The 26,790-nt window shown below is 40.9% G+C and overlaps 1 protein-coding gene across 1 annotated transcript in view; it reads left to right on the top strand.

Moving 5' to 3' along the window:
• CHM (CHM Rab escort protein) overlaps positions 1-9,127 on the top strand; it is a 1,989,252-nt gene extending 1,980,125 nt beyond the window's left edge. Inside the window, exon 16 of the mRNA XM_044057753.1 lies at positions 8,211-9,127. Coding sequence (XP_043913688.1) covers positions 8,211-8,528 — 318 coding nt within the window. The 3' untranslated portion in view covers positions 8,529-9,127. The remainder of the gene's footprint in view (positions 1-8,210) is intronic.
• Positions 9,128-26,790: the final 17,663 nt, after the last annotated feature.

Here is a 26,790-nt window from a genome sequence, read left to right on the forward strand (position 1 = left end):
TTTGCCGTCCACTTTATATACTGCTTTCCTTCATACCTCCACCTCCTTGCCATCTGTTTGCACTCCTTTTCCTTAATTATAGTGCTGGCAGCCCCATTCTTCAGCATTACTGCACATCATTCTGCACTTGCAGATAACCCTTTCTAGGCTCACTTATTCTAAAAGTAAAACTCCACCCTCTCATACAGTTTAACTCAATCATTGGGTTTCTTTTCTCCCTACAATATAGTTCCAGCATTGTGTAGGTACCAGAAACCTGCTTGTACTTTTTAAAACATTTATTTCCTTGCATTGGAGTCAAAGGCAGGGACTCCACCTGCATGACATATCATAGCCACAGTTAAATCTGTAGTTTACCCACTCAGGTACAGATGTCAATCTCAGATGGGCAATTAATCCTGCTAATGTCAGTAACACAGCAGCTGATATAAAAAAGACAGAAAGCTGTGGAACTATTTTCCACTGTTTGTATTGTAGAGGGGAAGAGAACTTAACACTTCCCTTTCATAGGAAAACAAAGCAATCAGATCAGTCAGTGGTTTAATTGTCACCTCCTCTGACAAATTTACATAAGCAGCAACAGAGTATTGAAATGCTAAGCTTTAAATGCTATTTATAATAGTTTATATGTTAAGATAACTTAAATGTAGTACCAGATTTCTGTGACATTTAGTGAAAAGTCGGGATACATATTTTTTCTTGTAAAACATCAATGCAATTACCATTTTCAAGCCTCTCACCCCCCCACCCCCACAGACACAGGCCAGAAGTGCAGAGAGAGAGTCAGGTGGCAACCCTATCAACTAGGTGCACCGATACTCTTCATAAAAAGGTGTTTTATGCTTTTCTGTGAAGTCATTTCAGAGGGGGGGGTGCATATCTAGTACATACAGATCCACTGTAAGAGAGTCCCACTGACTGGAATTATAGATAAACTCACTTAACTAGGTATAAATCCATATGTATCAAGATGGGTTGCCAACTGGCTCACTGACAACCCATACTGTGAAAGCAGCAAACTCCAAATTTTACTTCAGACCAGTAACAAGTGGAGTACCACAGGGTTCAGTCCTGGGTCCTCTCCTGTTTGGTATCTACTTTTCTGAAGTACAGGCTAACACAGAAGGTCTTTGGCTAACGAAGGTCACAGTTGACTGCAAACTAGGAGCCATAATTGAAACTCCTAACGATGTGGACATCCCACAAAAGGGGCTCACTGAGACAGATGCCTGGTGTCAAAGCCATGGCCTCAAGCTCAATGCCAAAAAGTGCATTGTCATCCCCTTTGGTAAAAACTCTGTACCCATGAGCTACCATATAGGTAGTCTACTTAACACCGAAAGTATGATAAGAAACCTTGGGACAAAGGTGGACAGTAGTCTCTCCTTTGATAATCACATCGCAACAGTAGTCAGGAAATCCTTCTACGTGGCACACCTTATCACAAAAGGTTTCTCATCCAGGAAAAAAAGAGGTCATTGTTCCCGTCTACTCGTCAGTCATTAGTCCCATTATAGAGTACAATGCCCCTTTTGGTATGTACCTCACAAGGCATCTACAACAACTGGAAAGACCGCAGAAATACCTCGCAAAGAGGATTACCGGCCTCAAACAGATCCCCTACGCAGACCGTCTCAAAAAAACTCCAGCTTTACTTCGTTACATATTGCCTACTCAGAGGTGATCTCTGCCTAACATACAAAGCTATGTCAAACCTAGAGCTGTTGGACATGCTCCACTTAAAGAAATCCCAATCCCTCTGAGCTACACGCTCTAGGGACCTAAACCTTGTCACCACAATAAACAGAACATACTGGGGGGGATAGATTCCTGTCCCAGTGACTTCCCATACTCTGGAACAAACTACCTATCTATATCAAACAAAGCTCCCCCTCAGCACTCTTCAAGAAAACTCTTGATGATTGGATGAGAAATAGGAAATTCACCCCAGGGATCACCTCTGGCCTTGCTCGACAGGGGCACAGGAAAATAATTTTCTTGGGTGGTGAAAGTCAGGATACCTTTTTGGCTAGGCTTGTATAGACCCTAGGGCTGATAGCCTGGTGCCTACCTATGAATCTTACCATTGTTAGAGTGCAACCATAATATACTGCTGAATTTACTTTAACATATATTTACTATGTGCCCTTGCATTAAAAATACTAAGGAAAGAAAATCAGAAGTACTTAACTGTGTTTAAATGCAGACACACACACACTTTTGTACACATGTATTTTACACAGATACACACATACAGAAGCACATACACACACACATACTATATATGCGTGTGTGTGTGTGTGTGTGTGTGTGTGTGTATATATATATATATATATATATATGTGTGTGTGTGTGTGTGTGTGTGTGTGTGTGAATTATTTGTAATAAACAACATAGTATAGTTAAGCTTTATTAATGTTTAGATTCTAGTAAATGTTGCCCAATGATTTACTTGGTAACTGTCACACATTCGCTGTGTGTTGCACAAGCAATCTTGGTCAATGTTTTTGTGTCAGTATTTTTTTTTTCTTTGTATTGCTAAGTGCATTTAATTATTGTTATTATCTTTGCCAAATGTACCCAAGTTGTGGCTGAAAAGGGACCTGGGACCAGTTCACTTCACTGGTTACCAAAGTATAAATAAATATGAAATGGAAAAAAGGAGGGTGAACATGACAGAAATAATTGAGGAACTAGAAAGCACATTTTAAGTCTGCATCATTCATGAAAGAGAAAAATCCTCTCACTGAAGGCATTGGGAAGTAGCAGACAGACTAAGTTTAGAGTCCTATTACTTGTCATTTGTAAGCATACAGCAAGGATCATTTACTGCAGTGAGAGTTTTCACACTTCAGCATGAGAGTGTGGGGGAAGGTCTGTCAAATCTATTAGGACTACAAAAGACTCCTGTTACAAAAAACATTTTTTATCTACTTTCTTTTGCTGCAAGTAGCCAACAGCTATTTATAGCATAGAACAGACACATAAATGAGGCTCAGTCAGGTAAACATAGAAGCAGCTCTGTTACAAAAGGTGTGTTTAGATGACAGTGCTTCACAGTTCTGCCATTCAGTCTTAATGGCATGATAAAACAGCATCACCTCCTTATGTCTAGCATGAGTCATGTAAAGAGGACTTGAAATGTATTCTGCGACAAAGGAATGAAAGCAAGAAAACAAGATCACGTTACCAAGGCAGGCCCCATCATCCGCCATTTTGAGAGAAACACATTAAAATTGTAAAAGAAGCACTTGGGTGATTTTGAGGCATTGAAATTGCTCAAAAACAAAGATACAATGAAAAAAACATTTTTGAGTTCTAAGGTGGAGTTTTCCTTTAAACATTCATAATTTTTGCTTCTGCCACCATTTTCACCTTGCTTCTCATCAGGTCAAAAATGTATGTAAGTCTATATCTATAAGACATAGATATAATACATACAGTTGATATAAAAAGTTTACACAGCCCTGTTAAAATGCCAGGTTTTTGTAATATAAAAAAATGAGACCACAATAAATAATTTCAAAACATTTCCCTCCTTTAATGTGAACTATAGCCTGTACAATTCAATTGAAACACACACAAATCTGTTAGGGGAAAAAATATAAAATGTAAAAAATAGTACAGTAAGCTGGTTGCATAAGTGTACACACCCTTAAAGTAATACTTTGTTGAAGCACCTTTTGATTTAATTACAGCATTCATTCTTCTTGGGTACACACCTGCCATCAATTAGAGACTCTGATTAACCCCAAATAAAGTTCAGCTGTCCTAGTAGGATTTTCTTGACATTTACTCAGTTGCCTGCTACAACAAAAGCCATGGTTCACAAGAGAGCTTACAAATCATCAAAGGGATCTCAATTTTGAAAGGTATCAGTCAGGAGAAGGGTACAAAAAAATTTCCACAACTTTGGATATACCATGGAACACAATGAAGACGGTCATCAAAAAGTGGAGAAGGTATGGGACAACAGTGACATTGCAAAGAACTGTCCGTCCCTCCAAAATTGATGAAAAGACAAGGTGAAAAATGGTCAGGGAGGCTGCCAAGAGACCTACAGCAACACTGAAAGAGCTGCGGGAATTTCTGGCAAGTACTGGTTGTGTACTGCATGTGACAACAATCTCGTGTATTCTCCATATGTCTGGGCTATAGGATGGGGTTCTAAGTCAGAAGCCTTTTCTTACAAAGAAAAATATCCAGGCCCAGCTAAAATTTGCAAAACAATACATTGTCTCCCAAAAGCATGTGGGAAAATGTGTTATGGTCTGAGACCAAAGTTGAACTTTTTGGCCACAATTCCAAAAGGTACATTTGGCGCAAAAACAGCACTTTGCATCACCAAAAGAATATCATCTCCATAGTGAAGCATGGTGGTGGCAGTATCATGCTTTGGGGTTGCTTTTCTTCAGCTGGAATTGGGGCTTTAGTCAAGGTAGAGGGAATTATGAACAGTTCCAAATACCAGTCACTTTTGGCCCAAAGCCTTCAGGAGTCTGTCTGAAAGCTGAAGATGAAGAGGAATTTCACCTTTCAACATGACACTGACCCCAAGCATACATCCAAATCAAGAAAACAATGGCTTCACCAGAAGAAAATTAAAGTTTTGGAATGGCTAGCCAGAACCCAGACCTAAATCCGATGGAAAATCTGTGGGGTGACCTGAAGAGGGCTGTGCCAAAGAGTTTCCCTCGCAATCTGACAGATTTGGAGCGCTTTTGCAAGCAAGAGTAGGCAAATATTGCCAAGTCAAGATGTGCCATGCTGATAGACTCTTATCCAAGAAGACTGAATGCTATAATTAAATCAAAAGGTGCTTCAACAAAGTATTAGTTTAAGGGTGTGTACACTTATACAACCAGCTTATTGTATGTTTTTTTTTTATATTTTTTCTCATAACAGATTTGTTTTTCAATTGAATTGTACAGGTTATACTTCACATTAAAGGTGGGAAAAGTTTTGAAATTATTTATTGTGGTCTCATTTTTATACATCTCAAAAACCTGGCATTTTAACAGGGGTGTGTAAACTTTTTATTTACACTGTATATATACACACATGCTCACTCACATGTATTCCCTTTGGATAATGTTCATTTTGCCTCCTTTCCATGTAGAGTCTCACTCTTTGTCTTGTGCTTGTTTCTTATTTATGTCTATTTTCTCCTGTTCCTTTCTTTGTTCTTCTTTGGCTAAACCCTAACTGGTTTTACCTGACCATTTGCCTCAAAGTCCATCCTCCATCTTTACAAATCTTTCTTCTATAGATGAGGGCGTATACACTTTTATTAACCTTCCTTTACTCTTTATAACTACTGTCCTTTGCCACTTTTGCCTGTTTTTATCATGTTCTACCACTGGAAGAAAGACAAAACACATTACCCATCCTGTTTCCCATTTCCCGTCCCTTTCTTTATTATCCTAAATTCTCTCCTTGTTATGTCTGTGCTTTCTGGCAGCTTCCTACAGTTAAGCTTCTGCCTCTGTGGATGTATTCCATCCCACTGTATTGTTAGAGCGTAAAAAATCATCTTTTGGTGAAACTTAACTTAAAATGGAAGAATGTAATACTTGCTGTTTTAAAAGCCAGCCTTGATCCAAGTCTTTTTCATATTTCATAATCACCAGTTATAGTGTTTGTTTACTCTTCTCAGCACAAAAGGTACCACAGTATGACATTAGCTGTCAGTACCCACTTAAAGGGCACAGAATTCACTATGGTCTCCTCCTTTTAATAAAGTAGATGGGCTATATCCTAAGTTGTCTGAGGATGTTCATCCTAGTCCTTTCCATTTTTAACCACTCCAAGGTAACAGATTTCCAGTACTGTATTATCACTTTACCCTAGTATCATTGTTGATTCACCTGTGGATCTTTGAGCTACTACTTCTGTTTTCAGACTTCTTCATATCACCACAAGAAGTATAGAAAACAAGTTGGAACAATTTCATATCTTCATGGATCTCTAGTCACATGACAGCCTAGCCATCTCCGAGATTAGATTAAACCTCATGTCTCTAACACTGAGGCCACAATGCCTGGATTTTACATATTTGATCAGATGTTGTATCTGATTGCAGTGGTGCAGGTGAGTTGTCTGCAGTTTTTATATGTGCAGTTACTGCAATGTGAATTTGAACTTTCAGTAGTAATGGAGTTTACACTTTTCCCATTTGTTCAACATCGTTTTTTATAAATCTGTGGGAGTCTTATGCTGTGCAACTGTGAAGTTGGTATATATAAATTTGCTGGGAGGGAGGCTTGCTTCCCTGCAGAAAAAAAACACTTTAATGGTTGCTGAAAGTGACATTCAACAATTTATTTTCATGATGATTGCACTCACTGAAATCTCCTTCACACGAGTCCCTGCCACCAAAGGTTGCAGTGTGCCACTTGTAACAGGTGCTGATTTCTGTGGCTTTAATGTTAAGGCTAGCAATAAAATGTAGAACTAAAGAGGGTGGAAGTTGTCCGAGTGACAACACCTTAATAGCGTAGGGCAAGGACATTTGCTATATCATGAAAATGGCTGACAAAGCTATAACTAGGGTATGGTGAAGGGCACTGTCAGCATCACAGAAGAGGTGCCAGTCATTCCCTTCAAGTCACTGTTACCAAGGATGAGTGACAGCAGTCAGTCATACTGCTGACTTTCTCTTGTTGGCAGCATGATTCAGATTTTGTTGCAGACCAGTGCATTTGCAGTGGTATGCTCTCTAATATTTATTTTCAGCCTTGCACACACCAAGTCTTGGCAACACAGCCTAGATCCATGACATAGAATGGCAGAGTCTTGACTCCTACCCAGACAACCAGAGTTCTGTTAGTGACTTAGGGCTGTGGGGGTGGTGGCTGTTATTGCGTAGCCTATATCAGCTCTTCTCTTCCAGAAGAGAGGAGCACATACTTGAGTATGGGTCTATATCAGAAGTGCGATCTTTCAAAAGGTCGAGTCTCATATGGTTGACACCATATGCGTGAACTTCTGAAAGCTTGCAAGTTTCAGCGGAGATCGCTGTAGTGAATATTTTCCTTTACTTCACTGTAGTGCGATCTCGGAGTTGGTATATTTAAATAGTGAGGGGTGCAAGGGGGGGATTGCCCCCCTCTTTTCAGAGCATTCAGGTAGTTTTTCTTGTTTTTGTTTATTTTTATATGTTTGATGTTTTAAAACTTCGCTCATATGGTGTCGATCATATGGGCATCGAAGTTTTAAAACTTCGAGCATATAATATAGACCCCTTGAGTACAGCTTCACAGTGGATCCCTGGTGGAGGTTGAGGATGAGTAAAATGTGTTCTTTACTAGGGGTGGGGGAAAGGCTTTGGCAGAGTTGCAGAAACATGTGAACACATTGATCCCATTAAACACCAGCCCTTCAGAAAGAATGTGTAGGTAGGGAGAGGGGATAAGTAGGCCTTAGAGAAAATACTCCCTCAGTAGCTGCTGCCCCACAATGCATCAGTCTCCTCAGTGGCCCTAACATGAACATAGTGAATCCAGGGGAGGAAGTTTGAGTTTGGTAGACCCAGTGATTGAGGCAAAGACACTGGGAGTTTGTTGGTCACCTACAGGGAAGCCAATAATACCACAAAGGGAAAAAAATGTTATCAATACACTTTTGCCCATTCTTAGCATTGGGTCTCACTGCCAGTTTTTGGATTCACCAAGGAGTATTGATATGACCGTTTGTGATGGCCTTTTTGTTATAGCCCACAGTGAAGACACTAGGAAATGGTAGTAAGACACATGTGTAGTGTCCCTTTGTTAAGGAAGGCTGTACTCTTAAAATGCACCTTTTTATAGCTTACATTTGACCTTGGAAAACCAATGTAGCTTTGCCGATAGTGATACTTGTTACTCGAGGTTTGCCACCTTTTGATTTGCACAAAGAAGGACATTTCCTGATGGAAAATGACATTATACAGGACACCAGACCTTCAGACAATGAAAAAAATTATTTTATTACCAAATTGTCTGTTGAAGAAAATAACATATTTACACATGTTTGTCTCCTCTCCTCAGTACACAACTAAGTTAGGTGTATCAGTTTGTTACACTAATGGTGTCACATAAAAGCCATTGTTTACTGTGACAGCAATATTGTGAGTGGTGCAGTTGTGTAAGATTCTAACCCATGTTACCAAACAATGTTAAATTTAAAGTTGCAAATTTAGAGTATGTTGTTTGACTGTTTTATTCTACTAGGCAAAATCCATCTTTGAACAACTCTTTCCTGGTGAAGAATTCTGTCCACCAGCACCCAACCCTGAAGATATTATCTATGATGGAGAAGGTGGACCACCAAGGGATGCTGGATTTGGGTCTCCAGCCACAGCTGAACCATCAGAGGAAATAAATGCAGAGATCTCAGCAGGGGACCAGAGCACCAAAGAAGCGGAAACAGAATGTAGCACAAAGGCAAGTCAAGGAGAAGATGACACACCTGAATCATCATCTCCCAAGCAGGAAGAAAATGACCCCCCTGATTCAGTAAATGATGAGCAGCCTGAAGATTCTCAGTAAATGCACTGATTAAATGAGGGCTACCCAAATCTTTTTCATTTACCTTTTATCAATGGCAAACGTCCTGCACTATCTCATTTACTTGCTAAGGCAATATGAAGACCTTTTAGATCTTTTCTCATGAACAGTCGCTCATTGTACACAGACTGGTACCAGATATAACAGAAGGCCTGTTTAATGCATTCACATTCAAAATTATAATTCTTTAAGTATTTGTCAGTTCCCAGTATGGGGGGGGGGGTATTGGTCTGACAGCCCAGTCACTGACCTGCCACTGCTAAACACCAGAGAGACATTTTTAAATAGTAAACATTTTTTCCTGTGGTAGATAAACTTGTTTGCAATGTTTTAATGCTTCATTGTATTGTCTTCTCAATCTTTACAATAGTTTTTCCCCACTTGAAAGATCATTTTCATGTGCTGTTTAAATTTGGATATGGGTGAACATTTTTGTATTTTGTAACCTGACATTTTCATTCATGTCTCCACATTTTATACTGCCCATTTATAGCAGCATATTGATCTTGGACATTAGGTTAAGTGACTTGAAAATCTCAGTGGTTTCTAAAGTGGTTTTAAATAAATTTAATTTTGTCGCATGTTTTGGATGGGATTGTTGCAGTTTGCAGTTCCATTTGCTGAAACTTCTGTAGCAGGCTACTGTGTGAGCCATGATTCACAAACTACAGGTCCTCCTTCAGTTTTGACAACGTATCTATTGTAAGTGATAGCATTATTGGATGTTGTAGTTAATGTCAAAAACTATTTGCATTCCTGTTGCATTTTATATGTGCCAAAATAGCTTACAAAATGAACAGAAGTTTTAGAGCAGTTTGTTCAGCAGATTTCCTGACACCCATGAACATTTTACTTCCTTTGAAATATTTGTGTTTTTATCTTTTTCTGCCAATTATCAGTCGTTTGCATTTCTGCCTAGCACCCATGCTTGATGCATCCAGTTTGGCCATTAAATATTTTATTGACAGTTTACCTCCAAAGCAGAAGCAAACCGCACACAATCGTTTAAAAAAAAAAAAAAAATGGAATTCCATTTTCATGAGAAAATCGAAAATCTAAGCGGTAGACTGATGATTTTTAAAAGTAATTTCTGATCGTTCCATGGTTTTGTTAATTCATTATACATATAAAATTAAAACAAATTCTTGGTACACACAGTAAAGCAAGCTGATAGTTTTAAAAGAAGTAAACAAATAGTTTGTGGTGAATGAGCACCCTGGCCAAAAATGATAAATCCTATGAAAATACTGGGTCTTTTTTCTTAGTTTTTCAGTCCGTATTCTGGATGGTGCTGTGGTAGCGTTGTCTCCTCACAGCAAGACGTTGTGCCGTTCGATTCTCAGCTAGAGCGTCTTCTGTGTGGAGACATGCATGGATGGCCGTACCTTCGTTGAAGGTTGTGCGTCACGGCTGGCAAACTCGGCACGTAAAAAATCTACTGCCAATCATTAGCGGACCGGAGTTCTGCTGGTGCGACCCCTAACCGGGAAAAGCCAAAACACACAAACAAACAACTCTGGATTTCTTAGTATTTTTCCCAGAAAGTGGAAAATAAGTGTTTTTGCAGTTAGGGTTGCCTTTCCACCACATCGTCCCCACCTCTGTTGATGTCCACATTTTGGCACCCAAACTGGCATAAACAGTTGTTCTGCCATGGTTTAATATTGTTTTAATGTTTTTCCAGTTGGTCCTTTGCCCCAAAGGCTGTGGAAGCATGCAAGGAGATTGCATCGAACAGGGCAAATTGAGTTCAGAGCTGTTACTACTTAATTTATTCCTGCTCCTACCCACTCCTGGTGACTGAGCACCAGTGGAGTTACTAGGCCTCATTGTAGTCACTCACATGAGGTAAAACAGTCCAAAACCCGCGTTTTTAAAAGGACGAGTTGGCCTTTCCAAGTGTCTATGCTTATGTGTGTTCGATTATGTGAAAAATTTCATGTATTCTGTTTCAAGGTTAACGCTTGCCTTTAGTTAGTTTGTTTTTGGTGAGGGGGTAGGGGGGGACTTGTATAAATGCTTGTTCAACTGACCTAAAATTTGGTTTTGAAGTCCTTAGTTGTTGCTAGATCCTTTTCTTTGCACTGAAACTTGGCATTTGATATGTAAAACAAATGATCTCACTGTACTGCATTTTAAATACTAAATGTTAATGTATTTGGAAGTGGGCGTTATTTTGTTTAGTGCTGTGGATTTTTTCTCTGTGTTTCATTTAGATTGGTTTGATGTCCTTCCATATCATTGTTACAGTAATTCTTACATAAGGGATATCCTGTTAAGGATAGTCCAGCATCAGTTTGATGTCCTTCCATATCCCTGTTGCAGTATTCCTTATGTAAGGGATATACTGCTAAGGATAGCCCAATGTCTGGCCACTATACCAAAGCCCATAGGTGTTTATAGGTGTTATATGCTCCCCACACAAACTGTAGCACGTAAAGGTGACATATGGGCACATGCAGTTCAGAACTTCTTTTCCTCTGGTCTGAATGCCATCACTGCACATCAGTTTAAACGCCCTTCTTATTTGCTAATTACTGAGCTGTTTTCAGATAAGTGCCCCATTAGGGTTCTTCCTTATTTTCTCTTTTATTTTAGTGTTGTTGATTTACATGTTATCCACAAAGGGAAAATGTCAGTGTGGGAGGCAGATTCCCCATAAAGATCATCACGAGCAATGTCTCTTCTGTTTGGGTGCTTCTTGTGACCATATGCATTGTTCTGTCTGCCAAATTTTTGTCCCCAAGACCCATTGTAGTTGCTTCTTCTCCTTTATCTATTTACCTGGAAAACCATTGTCTAAAGTTGTTGACACAAAGTGCTGTAGCGGACTCTTACTGTCCAGTCGTTCAACAGCCAGTCGAGAAAAGAGGCAAAAAACTCAGTTAGTCCAGCCTCCCCCAGATGTCTCTTTTGAGGCTGGTGAAAGCCCAGAGGGTTGTCCAATTGTTGCATTGGATTCCTCTGCCATGATCTCGTTGGAAGTAGACATCGATCCAGCTTCTCACACATCCTCCGTGGCTTTTCATATGTCTGCTCCAGATGTTGAGGGGGAACCTTGGCTGATTGTATCCAAGGGTCCAAGAAGGATTCTGCAGATTTTAGTTGGGGAGGAGATCCCTACTACAGTTAAGAGTGTCGACAAGGATTCCCCCCCTAGGCTTTTTCATGCGGATGTTGCACAGAAAGAAACAGAATTATAAGCTATTTACCCTGCAGTTAGAGATTTTACTCAGGCGTTGTTTAATGTTTTAATGGCTTTAAAACTTCCTCAAGGATCCCCTGTGCCTGCCCCTCCCTGGTCTTCTATTCCTCTTAAGCGACCTAGAGAGCAGGAGTATTCTGATGAGCAGGATTCTGGGGGAGAGTCCTTGACATACTCTTCTGAGATCCCGTCTCCTTTGGACTGCGGGACTGAGGAAGAGGATTCTATTAGTCCAGATTCTCCTTTATAATAACTCTCCTTTGGGGACACTATTTCACATATGATGAAATTTTTTATAAGTGGGAATGTTCTCAGGTTTCTTGTATCGAAAAGAGGTTTTATGGGTTCCTGCAGATGGATTCTCCCAAACCTTGCTCTTCTTCCGTAAGTTCTGACTCCCTCCATAATACCTTTTCAGCAGCTTGCATAGCCCCTGGTTGTTAGTCCCCAGCTCCCAAGAATCCTGATAGATTTTTACAAGGTGTCTGATGATTGTAAATTAAGTTACTTCTTTCAGATGAGGATAGCAGGGCCATGGAATAGCTGGGCAAAAAGGTTTATACTGCTTCCACCCCAGGTTTTAGGGCTATTAATTACCAGACCCATACAACTAAGTATATTTTAGCCCATCTTTCTCAAGTAGTTTCTGACCTTCCTGACTCTGAAGAAAAGGTATTGGCCCTTTCCTTGTTGGGTTCTCCCTTTCAAGTGGCTTGCCATTTCATTAAGTGCAGTTATGATGCTACGGTATTTCGTTCTTTTGTAAGGTGTTACTTTTGGCTTTGCCTGATGACATTAAGGGCAAATTATTGCGTGCTTCCCTGGATAATAAAAATCCTTTTGGCTCTGCTGCTGCAGAACTTTTGAAATACTCCAGAATAAGGGCAAAGTATCTCGTTTCTCCTATCCCTAACATTCAGAGGAATTACCCTTCCAAAAATGCTTTTGTTCATGCACAGTTTCACCCTTCCACACAAGGGTATAAAGGGTTCTAGAATTGTACCTCCTGCTAAGTCTACTCAGGACCCGGTTTCTCAAAACCCCCCCTTTCAGGACAAACTAGGTTCCATTTGACAGTTTGCTTCCTTTTTCCGTCAACCAGGTTCCTTTGTCCCTTCATCTTTCCCTATCACTTCGTAGTTGGTCAAGGATCACAACAGACTCTTGGATTCTGTTGGTCATCCGCCAAGGGTCAAAAAAGCACAAAAAACGACAAACTTAGAAAACCTGAGAGCAGAATGAAGAGGCACACACTGGGATTAATGTAAAGCGCTTTTCGTTTATGCCACAACATAAACTTCATCAGACAAAGTGACAACACATGAATGCATTTAAATACATAAAAGTAGCCAATCAAAATGATTCTAGGCACATTTCTTTAAAATGACAGTACATTAAAACATTAAAACATTAAAATAATTATTAGTAATTAACACCACCCTCTAAGTTAACTTTGTAGTACACTGAGCCCCACAAAAAATGTGAAACTATTATGTTTACAAAGTGAAATTATCTATATGTACATAAAATTAACGTTTTAAATTTCTTAATTTTAAAATACTAATATAATAATAAGGGTATTTTGTGGTTCGAAAATCTCTTCCTTTCTTTGTAGGAATACCTCATCTTCCTCGAGAACACCTTCCTCTCATCCTAGAGGTGCTTCGTGCTCTTTTGGCCCAGTGCACCATTCAGGTTGTGACCCCTGCCTGGAAAGGGAAGGGATTTTATTCCAGAATGTTTCTGGTTCCTAGGAAGGAGGGCACCTGGAGACCAATTCTGGACCTTTCTCAGCTCGACACCTTTTTAGAGGTCCCTTCCTTTTGGATGTTGTCCCTTCAGACTTTGTTGCCTCTTCCTCCTTTTCCCTAGGCATTTCTGGTCTCTCTGGATCTCAGGTATGCCTACCTTCACATATCCATCCTGCCCCTTTCAGGAAGATTTTGCATTTTTCTGTTTCTTCATTGCATTTTCAATTCTCTGCTTTGCCCTTTGGCCTCTCTACTACCCCAAGGGTATTCGTGAAAGGCTTCACTCCTGTCATTGCCTTTTGCAGGATGAGAGGGGTTCGGATTTTTTCGTATTTGGACAATCTGCTCATTCAGACCTCATTCATCGAGGTTCTTCTTCAGGACCTTCAGTTTATTATTGCCCTACTGCAAAAAAACTTTCAAAAATCAGTCTTGGCTTCTTCTCAGGATCATGTTTTTCTTTGTTGCAAGATCCAGACCATTCCCATGCTGGTATCCCTGTCTGCCTCCAAGGCCCTGTCTCTGATTGTTTTTTACCAGTCTTTTTTTCCTTTCCCTTCATTCATAGCCAGGGACTTTCTTAGGATCCTCAGATTTATGGTTTCCACCATTCTTATGCTGCTTCTAGACAGGCTGAGTATGAGAAAGCTTCAGTGATACCTCAAGTCAGTGTGGATTCAACACGGTCACCCTTTGGACTTCCTAGTTCCCTTCTTTCTCTGTCTCAGGCTCGAGCATCAGTGGTGGATTCATCAACTTTCTCTCAACCCAGGGCTTCCTTTCCAACTTCCAGACCTGACATAATAGCTGTTTTCAGATACCTCAGATAGGGTGGGGAGCTTCCTTCAGTTCTGTCAAGGTCCAGGGTCTCTGGTCTCTTCATCAGAGCTCAGATCACATCAACATCAAGGAGATGAGAGCTCTCCTCCTAGATCTTCAAGCTTTTCATTTTCTCTTCCTTCCCGGGCCCCTCAAAGTTATCACAGACAATACCACAATGATATAATATGTCAACAAGCAAGGGGGTTACAAGGTCCTACCTTCTCTGCTGGCTCACTGTTCAGATCTGAGATCTAGCTGTCTAGTGCCAAGTGACTCTTCAGGCTGTCTGCATTTCCTCAGAGCAAAATATAGTGGCAGACTCTTTGAGCAGGTGCAGCACACAGGCTTAGGAATGGATGCCTCACAAAGATGTTTCTGGACATTGCCCTTCAGTGGGGTATTCCTCGGGTAGATCTTTTTGCCTCCACTCTGAACAGACGTCTTGTCTTCTGTTGCCAAGTCCTCTAGCTTGGAAGGCAATTGCCCTGTCTTTTTCTTGGAAGTTGATACTTCTGTACTCCTTCTCTCCTCTTCCTCTGCATCTGAGTGTCTTGCACAAGATCAAGCAAGACTCCCCCAACATTTTGCTTGTGACTCCGTTTTGGCCCAGACAACATTGGTTCCCTTTTTTTTCTCATTTGACCAGGGGCAATCACCACAAGTTACCTTGCTGCTTGGATTTTCTCACACAAGACATGGAGTCTCTCATCCATCCCTCACATGTCTACTCTTCAACTGATACTGTGGGTTGATGGGATCTTGATTCCTTTTAGGCACCTCTTTTCTGAGGATGTGCTTCAGGTCCTGTAGGAGGCCAGGAAACCCACTACCAGGAAGTTATATTTGTCCAAATGGAAGAGATTTTCTCTCTGGTGGATCTGTTAAAACCAAAATCCCTTTTCAGTGCAGGTTCCTACATTTGTTTGTCTGGTGCATCTATGAAAACCAAGATCCCTTTTCAGTGCAGGTTCGTATATTTGTCCAAATGGAAGAGATTTTATGTCTGGTGCATCTGTCAAACCCAAGATCCCATTTTAGTGCATGTTCCTGTATTTGTCCAAATGGAAGAGATTTTCTATGTGGTGCTTGTGTCAAAACCAAGATCCATTTTCAGTGCAGGTTACTATGGTTTTCTCTGTGTGATCTGCTCCATGCTGGGTTGGCATATTCTTCTGTTAAAGTATACTGGTCAGAAATTTCTTTCTGTCTGCCCTTTTTGCTCTTTTTCCTGGGACCTCTGGCCTCTAGATTTGAGGTCAAATACTTTTTTAAAGTGTCCTTCATATCAGGCCTCCAAGCCAGCCTATTTTCGCCTTCTGGGACCTCAGTTTTGTCCTTGAAAAAAATTGACACAAGCTCCTTTTGAGCCTGCAGCTTCAGCTTCCTTTACAGCATTGTCTTTGGAAGACTGTTCTTTTAACCCTTACTTCAGCTAAGTGAGTATCTGAGCTTCAGGCTGTCGTGGCTGTTCCTCCCTTTTTAGTTTTTCATGGGGCCAGGGTGTCTCTCTTCATACTAATCCTTCATTTATGCCCAAGATGGTCAATGAGTTGTTTCTTAATTAGTCTATTAATTTGCCTTCTTTTTTTCCTTCTCTGCAGTCTGCCATTGAAAAAGTTCTTTACACCTTGGATTTGCATAGACAGCTCCGATTTTTATTTAGATGAGGCTAAGGATATTCATAAATCTGAGAAACTTTGTTTCCTTTCATCCCAGGTCTTTGGGTTTGGTTGTTTCTAACAAACCATCTCATCCTGGATTTCTAAGGCCATTTCTTTTTGCTCTTTTCATGGTAAATGCCTTTCCTCTTCTGTAAATGCTCATCCTGCCAGAGCTGTTGCTTCTTCTAGTGCTTTTTTCAGATACTGGATTACTAGTTCCATCCTCGAGGCTGCTACTTGGTCTTCTGTCCGTACCTTCCTTAAGCACTACAAGTTGAGCATTATTTCCACAGAAATGGCTGGCTTTGCCAGGGCTATTCTGTATATAGTGGGCTCTTCAGTACCTTCCTCCTCCCAGGTTTCCTCTTCAGCTTTTGTACACTCCCTTACATAAAGAATATTCTGCAACAGTGATAAGGGGCATAGCACAGTTGTGTAATATCTTACCATAATAGTAGATGTCCTTCTATTCACTTATTGCAGTATTTGGTTCCACCCTCCCTACTACCTCCTCTGCTCTGCCCTATTCTTTTTTTGCCCTCTTAGCTACGAATTCTTTTCTTTTTTTTCCCCTTTCTTGGATGTACATGTTTTTCCTGGGGCATTTCAGTTCTGAAGTATATGCATCTATACATTACATTTATGCACTATGCCTAGCGTGGGAGCATATGCATGATGTACAATACCTGAATACACTAAAGGCTTTGGTGTACTGGCTGGAAGTTGAGTTGTTCTTGGCAGGAGATCCATTATATCAGGAATACGGCAACAGTGAAAAGGACATCTAATGTTATGAAAAGATTTTATACAACTGTACTTCAATGCTTTCTCAGTGTATGCACTATGAACATCTGTACAAGTCTTGGAGAGGCGATCGATATGTGCTTGAAAAATGTACCGTGTAAGGATGGACACACACACACAGTTTCATTCTACTGTTAAAGTTTAAAACATTTGTCAGTACAGTTATTATCTTGAAATATTAATTGCAAGCCCAGCTGGTAAACAGTAAGATATACTGAAGACTTAATGGATATTATAAATATATTATTGTTTACAAGTTACCATTGTGTTGCTGTGTTGTAATCTGAGTGATGCACCGAAGCACCTACATATGCTTTACATCCAAACATCCTGCAACAGTGTTATCTCTCTAAAGTAAAGATTCGAAACAGTGATAAAAGCAGGTATAATCTTTTATTTCCTTTTCTAGCAGATCATCTATATACTGTATACACGTGGCAAGAGGCTTCTGTTTACTATACATCTAGGTATATTTCTTTTTGTGTGGCTGTCATTCTTTTATTTATTTGTGGTCATAGTTGCAAATGGAGAGCCAGAATCGTTGTAGTCAAACTATAATGGCATTTAATTTCTTAAGATGTTGAGTTTTATGTGGAATGGACATATTAAAGCATAACAAGTATAGAACCAGTGTCCATATTACAAGTTCAGGAAGTATTACTTATGTAGATTGAAATATAGCTCTGATAATCCTTATTTTAACACTTGTTTTACTTTTTGTTTTCATTCAACAGAAATGTTTAGCACCACCATTTCTTGTCTTCTGTTTTGCTTAAATAGCACCCTCCCTTTTGTTTTATGCTGTGTGGAGAAACACTACAGAGTTTATGTTAGTCAAAGAAAGTTTCTGGATATAAATTTCAGTCGTGATAGTGTCTTTTTTTTTCAGTTTATTGGTATGAATACTTTCTCAAGTTTGTTCTGTAACTGGAAATTAAGTTGTTTAATTTATTCAGTACAGTTGAATTACCTTGAGGGTGCCTTTGTGCCTTTTCCCAAGAGGAAGCAGCACTGCAGTTAAATAGCAAACTAAATAAAGTACATTAAAATAAGACTTTTGGGGAGCTGTGTTGAACATTTATTTTTAAAAGTTTGTTAAAAGCAGTATCTACCTGTTTTTTTTTTTTTCCATGTCTTGTCCCAAAAAGAAGAAATGCCACTAAAGAGCTAGTGAATGTGTGATTGGAAATGGAGGTATTGTGAGCCAACAGCAGTATTTTTGGTTCACAGTAAGACGCTGTCCGGTTCGATTCTCAGCTAGATCGTCTTCTGCGTGGAGACATGCGTGAATGGGCGTACCTTCGTTGAAGGTTGTGCGTCAGGGCTGATAACTCGGCACGTAAAAATCAACTACCAATCATTAACGGACTGGAGTTCCGCTGTGGCGACCCCTAACCGGGAAAAGCCGAAAGACACAACAACATTAAAGCATTGTGGTCACAGCACAAAGTGAAACTATTAAACCAGTTAGCTAGTCTTCTGCTAATACAGCAGTTTAAGATAACTGTGAGTTCATTGACTTAGCGTTGCTAAATCACTGTAATATGGTACACACACACAGTGTTGCTTAGGTTTATAAATATGAATGCTGCAAGCAGCATCTATACTGAAGATGTGCAGACTGACTGGCACTTTACAGTTAACGAAGGGATAATAAAATCCATAAGATTCTGTGAAACTGTGGCTTGCCAGAATTATGACTCCCTGTTGACACTATAAAAAGTAATTTTATTTTGTCATATACTATTTGAGTTAGAGCCTGTGGGGAATCCTTTTTGTTCAAGGTGACAGTTTTCCTTGCAGCACTAAATTCACATATATAGCACTCTCTTACTTTTAAGTCTTAACACAGACTGTACAGTGTAAGTGTGTAAGTATTTCTTTCTACCTAGATGACTTGCAATCTCCACCTGTAGAAAAGTTTTAGGACTGAGATTCCCTGAATGTATCCAAACCTTTACTACCCTAGATTAAGAAAGAGACGCACAGATATGTGACTTCTTAAAAAACTGCAAGACACATCTCTCAAATGTTCAAATTTTTGCAGAATGTCCATTTTTTTTTCGCTCATATGTTTGGTCAGTTCCTAATAAAATTTGTGGTTTTCTGGCAAATCATTGAGGAATGAAGTTAAATAATGACAGTCACTTCAGTTTCAGACCATCCTTCAGAAAATGCATACTAACACAAAACCTTTTATTATTGCAACTTTCTAAGTTTATAACAGCGATATTTTGTTCCTATTTTTGGCCCTTTGTCCCCCCCCCCCCCATTTACATTTGGCTTTGTCCAGATTTTTTAAGCTAAGAGGTTGAAGATTATGCTGCAAGATGCTGAAGTATGGATGTTCAAATCAGAGAGGAGGAGACACTTTATCAAGAATGCAGGATAGTCTGAAGAGTTTCTGTACCCTTATGAATTATTCTTAACCATATATTTTGCAATGTTTCTTGTTTGTGGCAAATTATGCCATAAAGCTTTATCAGTAATGTAGTTCATAGCTGCTACACTGCAGGTAAGAGAACTTTTTCTAATGCTTGTGTAATTTATTTTGTACCAGTTCTGATGCACACATCTGGAAGATGAGTTAAGTTCAGTATGAAAAAGCTTCTTACTTTTTTAAATTTTACTGCATTTGTTTCCTTTAATGTTATATGGGCTTTAAGCCCAACTATATGTAAATGGAAAACATCCCGTTCATTTTTGGAATGCTACTTTCTCTGTGTTAGAGTGTATAAGGACAGTGCGCTCATGGTCAGAGTACAGGTGAGCCAGGGATCAAATCCAGCTTATTCCCCTTTAATGATTGGGGGCTGGTATAATGGTTAAGGTGTTTGACTCACAGATACAAAAAACTGTTTTTTTTTGTCTCACCTTTGTGAAGGAAATTGACTAGGCTTAGAATGGCGTATTAATAAAGCTAGCCTAGCAGTTAACCATTTTTTGCTGATTGGAAATGGTTGGCAGCAGTTCCATGGCCAAGAGTTCATTTTTGGCATTGATTATCCTTCATATAGGGTCTGTGTATGTTTTCCGTGTAGCACTGTAGCTGTTTGCCACTTTCAGTTACAACACTGCTGAAAATATGTGGGTGAGAAACAATGGTTATGCACTCCATATTTTTCCTTCTTATTACAAACTGCAAAGATATTTGGGTAAATTAACAGGTGGGGCATGGCTAAGAAGAATACTGATAATTACACCAAGAGGATTATGAAAAGTGAAGTGCAAGATCTGATGAGCTGCCTTCCAGCGCAATAGAGGCAGCAGTCATGCTTGGTGAGCCACTGCCTAAACTGTAGCGTTTCCTTAGAAACCAGAGTGATGTCATGGTAGGTATGTAGGATGGCTAGTTTTCTTTTGCAGAAGTGGGTCAGGGAAGGAACCTGGGGCAGTTACAGTCCTGGTAGTCTTACTATCATCCCAAGGTATGAAAAAGTCTTTGCAAGGCATACAGGTGGAGTTCTTGAATGGCAGTTGTCTTACACACTGGTAACAGTATGGCTTCAGACAACAGAGGTCTTGGCAGGTCCAACTTGTTCCAGTTGTGTAACTACATGCTGAGGTAGGTAGAAGATTTCATGAATTCCATTTAGGCATCAATCACTAACCTTTCATCTTGCTCACTTGTGAAACATGGTGCACTATGGCCATTATTCAGTAGTCCTTGTATTCATTGTGAACAGTGCAGTGCCATTTTAAGTGTGTTGTACTGAGTTGGGTTAGTACATTCACAACTTGTAACCTGTAACCTGTACTGGCAAAACTATTTCAGTTCACTTTGTTTCAAATGATTGATTGCTTAATTGAATTTTCCATTTAATGATTGTCTGTCATTCAGCTGTAGGTTTCATTTAGTAAGTATAGAAAGTTCAGTTTCAGCATTCTCTCACATAAAATGCAAAATAAATGTGTAAGCTACTGTCAAATTTTAGAATGTTAATGCATTGATTTCCCAAGGGAAGACATCTCAGAATGTTCTTTTGGTAGAAAAGTTGCACCTAAATATTTATATTCAGTGTTAATTGTGCATAGATTATTCTCAGAGTTTAATCAACCTGTAAACACTTTGCTACTGCCTGCACAGTTGAGATGTTAAATCCATTGCAAGCTTTTCATTTGCTGAAAAAGCTCATATGACATGAATAAACATTATTTCCCAGTTGTCTACTTCACCATATTCCAACAACTGGGTATCAGAAAGAGGCAATAACTCCAGTTAAAAAGTCTTCTAGTTGGCCTTTAGTGGTAATCCTAGAAGGATAAAAAGCATTTCACGCAGGTGGAAAAAAGTCCCTGACATTGATTCCTCAGGAGAAAATGGCTAGAACTGCATAATATTTAATCATCTCCTAGGACATAGATTGAACAGAAAAAGAGGAAAAAACTTTTCTCATGTCTTCAGAAGTTGATTTTTGTAGAGTTAGGTCTTCAGCTGAGTGTCCAAGCCAAGTCCTCCAGTACCCTGTCTCTGAACCTAGTGCTTTGTGTCCCTGCCTCAAGTAGCTGGCACACACAGTCTTTGAGATTTAATTTTCTCACATACGCATACACACACACACACCTGGGAAAGGCTGGCGCAGATTACCCGCTCTACCATGTTTGCTTAGACTGTAAGGTATATTCACTCCCACTACTCATTTGCTATAAGGCTCTGAAAAGGGTACCCAACTATGCTGAGTGAAGTTAATATTAATGCAAATGGTAATGTTGACCAAACACACAAGGCTTTCAGGAGTGGCCAGAGTTATCGCCAAATAAATATGTGCAAATACTTTCCAGGCATAAATATTTTCTAAAAAGGGCCAGCCACAATAAAAGTTTTAAATATATTTAATAATTAATAGAAGAGCATGAAAATACTGAATCTATATTTACAGTAAATCAGTGTTCAAATCACAGGAAATATTGAAAATAACATAGATGGACAAAATCATACAAATAAAGAAAAACAATCTCTAAACTGAGCTTCACTGTATTCCTGACCTGAATCTAAGAGAATTACTATTCCCTAATAACTTACTTGATAGAAAAGGTACAATGAAGTACGTGAGCAGTCTTTCTAGTCAGGCTCCCCACAACAGAATACTCAATAATCAGAGATTACTCTCTTTAAAATATAATATCCAAGATGGTTTGCAGAATAACCTCATCTGGTCACCTGACTCTGAGATGTCCTATTTGCATGTTACAGTATTCTGACTCTTGGGTTCCCCCTATTGTTACCCAAAAATCCGGCCAGTATACAAAAGCTTCTAATCACTGCTAGGTGCATGGGACATCTGATATTGGCTAACAGAACGTGATCCATAAAAGTGACATCTGCACACACCAGTCCTCAGAACTTCTCTGCTGCCAGTTGAACGTCTGCTGTACCAGCTGCCGGATCGAAAAAATTCTAAGATAAGTACCCCGTTGGGTTATTTGGATCACTGCATGCCTGTGTGGGTTCATGTTATCCAAGAAGGGAAAGTGTAGGTGCAGATCCCCCATAAAGAGTTTTGCCTTTTTTTAGTGCCTACGCATGACCATAAGTCCTGCTCCATTTGCCAGACCTTCGTTCTGAAAACCCTGCATAGACATCTGCACGTTAAACATTTATCTTGAAAATCAGCACCTCAAGCATTTAGTTTTACGTATGGAGGGGTCATCCAGTCAACCCAGCAAGCCACCCAAGAAAAAGGCCAAAATCACTAGGTCTGAATCCATAACTGCACCTCTTCCACCCAACATTTCTCCTGTGGCTGACATCGGCCTGGAGGAATAATCGGTCGCCACCAATATGGATACAGAAGGTACCGATGTGGAAGCTGCAGAACCTAGAGCAGAAGGCATATCCTCTGAGGTTATGCAGTCATTGGCTTCTGACTGTGAGGGGAACCTCGGCTTTTATTGGCAGTTCGGACGGAACCCTCCACTACTACACAGCGTACTGATCCTAGGCATACCTTGGCTCTGACACCTGCTAGGCCTTCCCTTAAAAATAAAGCAAAAAGGAAACCTATTTCTTCCCCAGTTAAGAGCCAGCCAGATTGGCAGGTCTTTCCTCAGAATCTTTTCAGTGCCTTTTTGGCTCTAAGGCCTGCTACACCTTTACCTTCCCCAGTGGCTCCTCCTTTGATGAGCCCTAGGCCTCAGCCCTTAGAGACTTCACAGGCTGAAGGTGAGGAATTCCCTGACTCTTCCTCAGAGGGTTCCCTTTCATATGTCTCACAATTGCCATCTCCCCTTGCTTATGCCTCCCTGTATGAAAAATCTGCAGAGGCGTATTCTCCAGCTGAGGTTGTCATCTTTAGGGAGACCATTCCAAAGTTGAGAGAACATTTTAAATGGGAATTCTCTGAGATGACAGAAGTTCAGAAAATATATTAACTTCTTCAGATGGACTCCCCTTCCCCTTCAGCTATTCCTGCATTATTGCCAGCATTTCTGGACATATTTATTGCAGCATCACTGAATCCTAATTCTCAGCCTCCTGCACCCCGAAGGCCTGACACATTTTTACAAGGTCCCTTAGGGAGCCAAATTCCTTCATAAGTGTCCTTCAGTGGACCATGGCACTGTTTCGTTGTCAGCTGATAAGGCATCTAAACTCCTTCCATCTTTTTCACGTCTGCCCACAGACAGACTGCAAGGCCTTGGAACGGCTATGGAAGAAGGTTTACACTATGTCTACCTTGGCATTCGGGGCAATAAATTACCAAACCCATATGTCCAGATATGCCCTAGCCCTTTTGGAAAAGGCTACTAAAGAACTGCGCGACATCCCAGACTCTCCTGCCAAAGCTCAGATATTCAGTCTTCTATCCCTATCCTCTGAGGTCACTAGGCATTCCATTAGGTGCAGCTACATTACTGCTGAAGCTTCTGCCAGGTCAGCTGCACCTGCCTTAGTCCTGAGAAGATATTCCTGGCTTGGGTTGCAACTCCTACCTGATGACATCAGGCAAAACTCTTGGATACACCTCTGGACACCTTAGCCCTCTTTGGGACAAATGTGGCTGAGTTATTCAAAACTTTGCAACAATAAGTGAATGAGTTAAAAGACCTAAATCACCTATTTGTTTTCCTATCCCCAAATTCCATAGGAATTACCCATCAAAAACACAATTATTCAGGAAGCATTCTGCCCCCACCCCTCCTTAAAGGGCCAGAAAGACTGCCAGAAGCAAACTACCCCTTTGGCCTGTACAGACTCCAGCTACAAAGCCTCAATTTCAAGACAGAGCAAGTAGTGTGTGACTACCTGCCATTCATGCAAAAAACCCTCAACTCTGTTCCCCTGTCACAAAGACGTTCTCACTGTCTCCCTGTTTGGAAAAACACCACAGACAGCTGGGTCATATCCATTATAGAGACTAGTTATTTCATGACCTGGATTACGACTCCATCCTTGATGGGGTATTCCACAGCCCTCAAGAAAGAGCTTCCTTTATTTCAGCCAGTTATAGACAGCCTCATTTCCCAGGGAAAATTCAACCTGTCCCTCAGACAGAGCAGGGAAATGGTTTCTACTTGTGGCTCTTTCTGGTCCCAAGGAAAGACGGTCCATGGAGACCAATCCTAGATCTTTCTGCAAGTGGCCCACCTTTTGAATGCTCACTCTGCAAGCCCTTTTTCCTTTGATTTTTACCTCAGCAGTTCATGGCCACCTTGGACATCAAGGATGCCTACCTGCACATTCCCATAAGGACCAATTACAAGAGAAACCTGTGCTTGTGTGGCCTCCGCACATTTTCGATTCTTGGCCTTGCCCTTCAGGCTTTCTCCTGCACCAAGGGTATTCACCAAGTGATTGGCACCAGTGGTAGCCTTCTGCAGGACCCAAGGGATTCAGATTTCCCCTTACCTAGATGACCTTCTCATCCAGGTAGACTGCACAGAATTCCGGAAACACCATCTACAAACAGTTATTTCACTCCTGCAAGCACTAGGCTTCCAGTTAAATTACCCCAAGCCCAACCTGACACCCTCTCAGCACCTAGTATTCCTGGGGTGCTAGATAAGGACGGATGTCATGAGGCTTTCCTACCATCTCAAAAAGTGGAAAACTTAAGGCAGTACCTGCCCACTGTCCTTCAGGCCACAGACTTGACTGCCAGGCAGTACCTCAGACTCCTGGGTCACATAGCATCGACCATTCCCATGTTGGCATTGGTGAGGCTCCACATGAGAAAGCTACAATGGTACCTAAGGTTTATATGGAACAAGCACCCTCATCCTTTAGAGTGCAAAATGCCATTCTTGCCTTGCCTCGCCTCAAGAAAGAGATTCAGTGGTGGTTGAATCAAGTGAACTGCAATCCAGGACTACCCTTACATGCTCCCTTGCCAGTACAGGAGATGTATACAGATGCCTTGAATCTGGGGTCAGGAGCAGCCATGGGCTCCCTAAGAGTCCACGGCACTTGGCCAGACTCCATTAAACAGGAGCATATCAATATCAGAGAGATGAAAGGCAATCCCTTTGGCCTTAAAGGCCTTCCAACACACGCTGAAGCAAGGCCCACTAAAATTGTTCACAAACAATACTACAGTTCTGTGGTATGTGAACAAGCAGGGGGGAACAAAGTCATACTTGCTATGCAGACTAGCTCTCCAAATGTGGGAGCTTGCCACAAAACAGGGAGTTGCACTACAGACAGTGTACATCCCTTCAGAACAGAATACTCAGGCAGATACCTTAAGCAGATCCATGTCACAGTCCCATGAATGGATGCTCCACAGGGGTGTGTTCTTGGGCATAGTCCAGAAATGAAGTACACCTCAGATAGATCCGTTTGCCTCCCCTGTGAACAGACAACTTCCATCCTTTTGCACCAGGCTGCCCAGTCCTCTGGTGAGGGCAACATATGCCTTCTCAATCTCTTGGAAGGGGATGTTTCTGTATGCATTCCCCCTTTCCAATTACTTCAGAAACTCCTATTGAAAATTCAGGAGGACAGACCAAAATTCTTGTTGGCGACTCCCTTTTTGGCAAGACAGCACTGGTCCCCCTTCCTTCTGCAATTAGCCAGAGGCAGTCACCACAAGTTACCTCACAGAGTGGACCTTTTCACACAGGGCAAGAGATCTCTAATCCATCCCCACTTAGTCTCTGAACCTCACCCTGTTGGTGATAGAATTCTGATCCCTTACAGACACCTCTACAAAGAGGACATACTCACAGTCCTACAGGAGGCCAGGAAACCTAATACTAGGATATCTTGTATATCTAAATGGAAAAGATTATCCATATGGTGTCTACAAAGACAGTTGGACCCTTTCCAGGGTGATGTCTCTTTGGTACTGTCATACCTGTGTGAACTCTTGCAGACAGGATTGGTGTACTCCTCCATTAAAACCTACCTGGCTGCAATCTCAGCTGGTCTGCCTCTGGATCCCCCTTTGGCTTCCAGATTGCCTGCAAAGTTGTTTCTAAAGGGAGTGCTGCATCTCAGGCCCCACCGAAAACCCATCCCACCCTCCTGGGACCTGAATTGTGTTTTGGAGAAGCCCACAGTGGACCCCTTTGAACCAGCTTCTAAGGCATCTCTGAAACATTGCACTTGGAAAACAGCACTCCTAGTGGCCTTGACATCAGCTAGAAGAGTGTCTGAGTTACAGGCTGTAATGGCCAGTCCCCTTTCCTCATTTTCCACAAAGATAGGGTGACCCTTAGGACCAACTCTTCCTTTATGCCCAAGGTGATCAATGAACTATCCTTAAACCAAGCTATTCACCTTCCTACCTTTTTTGCCCAGTCTCAAAGTGACAGTGAGAGAGTCTTACATTTCCCTTGTGCACAGACAGCTTAAGTTCTACCTAGACAAGACCAAATCTCTCCGAAACTCTGACCAATTGTTTGTTTCCTTTCACCCCAGGGAAAACAGTGACAAATTGGACAGTTTTAACCTGGATTTCCAGAACTATTTTTCTACTATGCACACCATGGGAACTTCTCTGGGTCCAAAGTTAAAGCACACTCCACTAGGGCTATGACTTCATCTGGAGCTTTCATTA

This window comes from Protopterus annectens, chromosome 15.part0, assembly GCF_019279795.1.
Source record: "Protopterus annectens isolate FY-2018-M chromosome 15.part0, PAN1.0, whole genome shotgun sequence".
Classification (NCBI taxonomy): Eukaryota; Metazoa; Chordata; order Ceratodontiformes; family Protopteridae; genus Protopterus; species Protopterus annectens.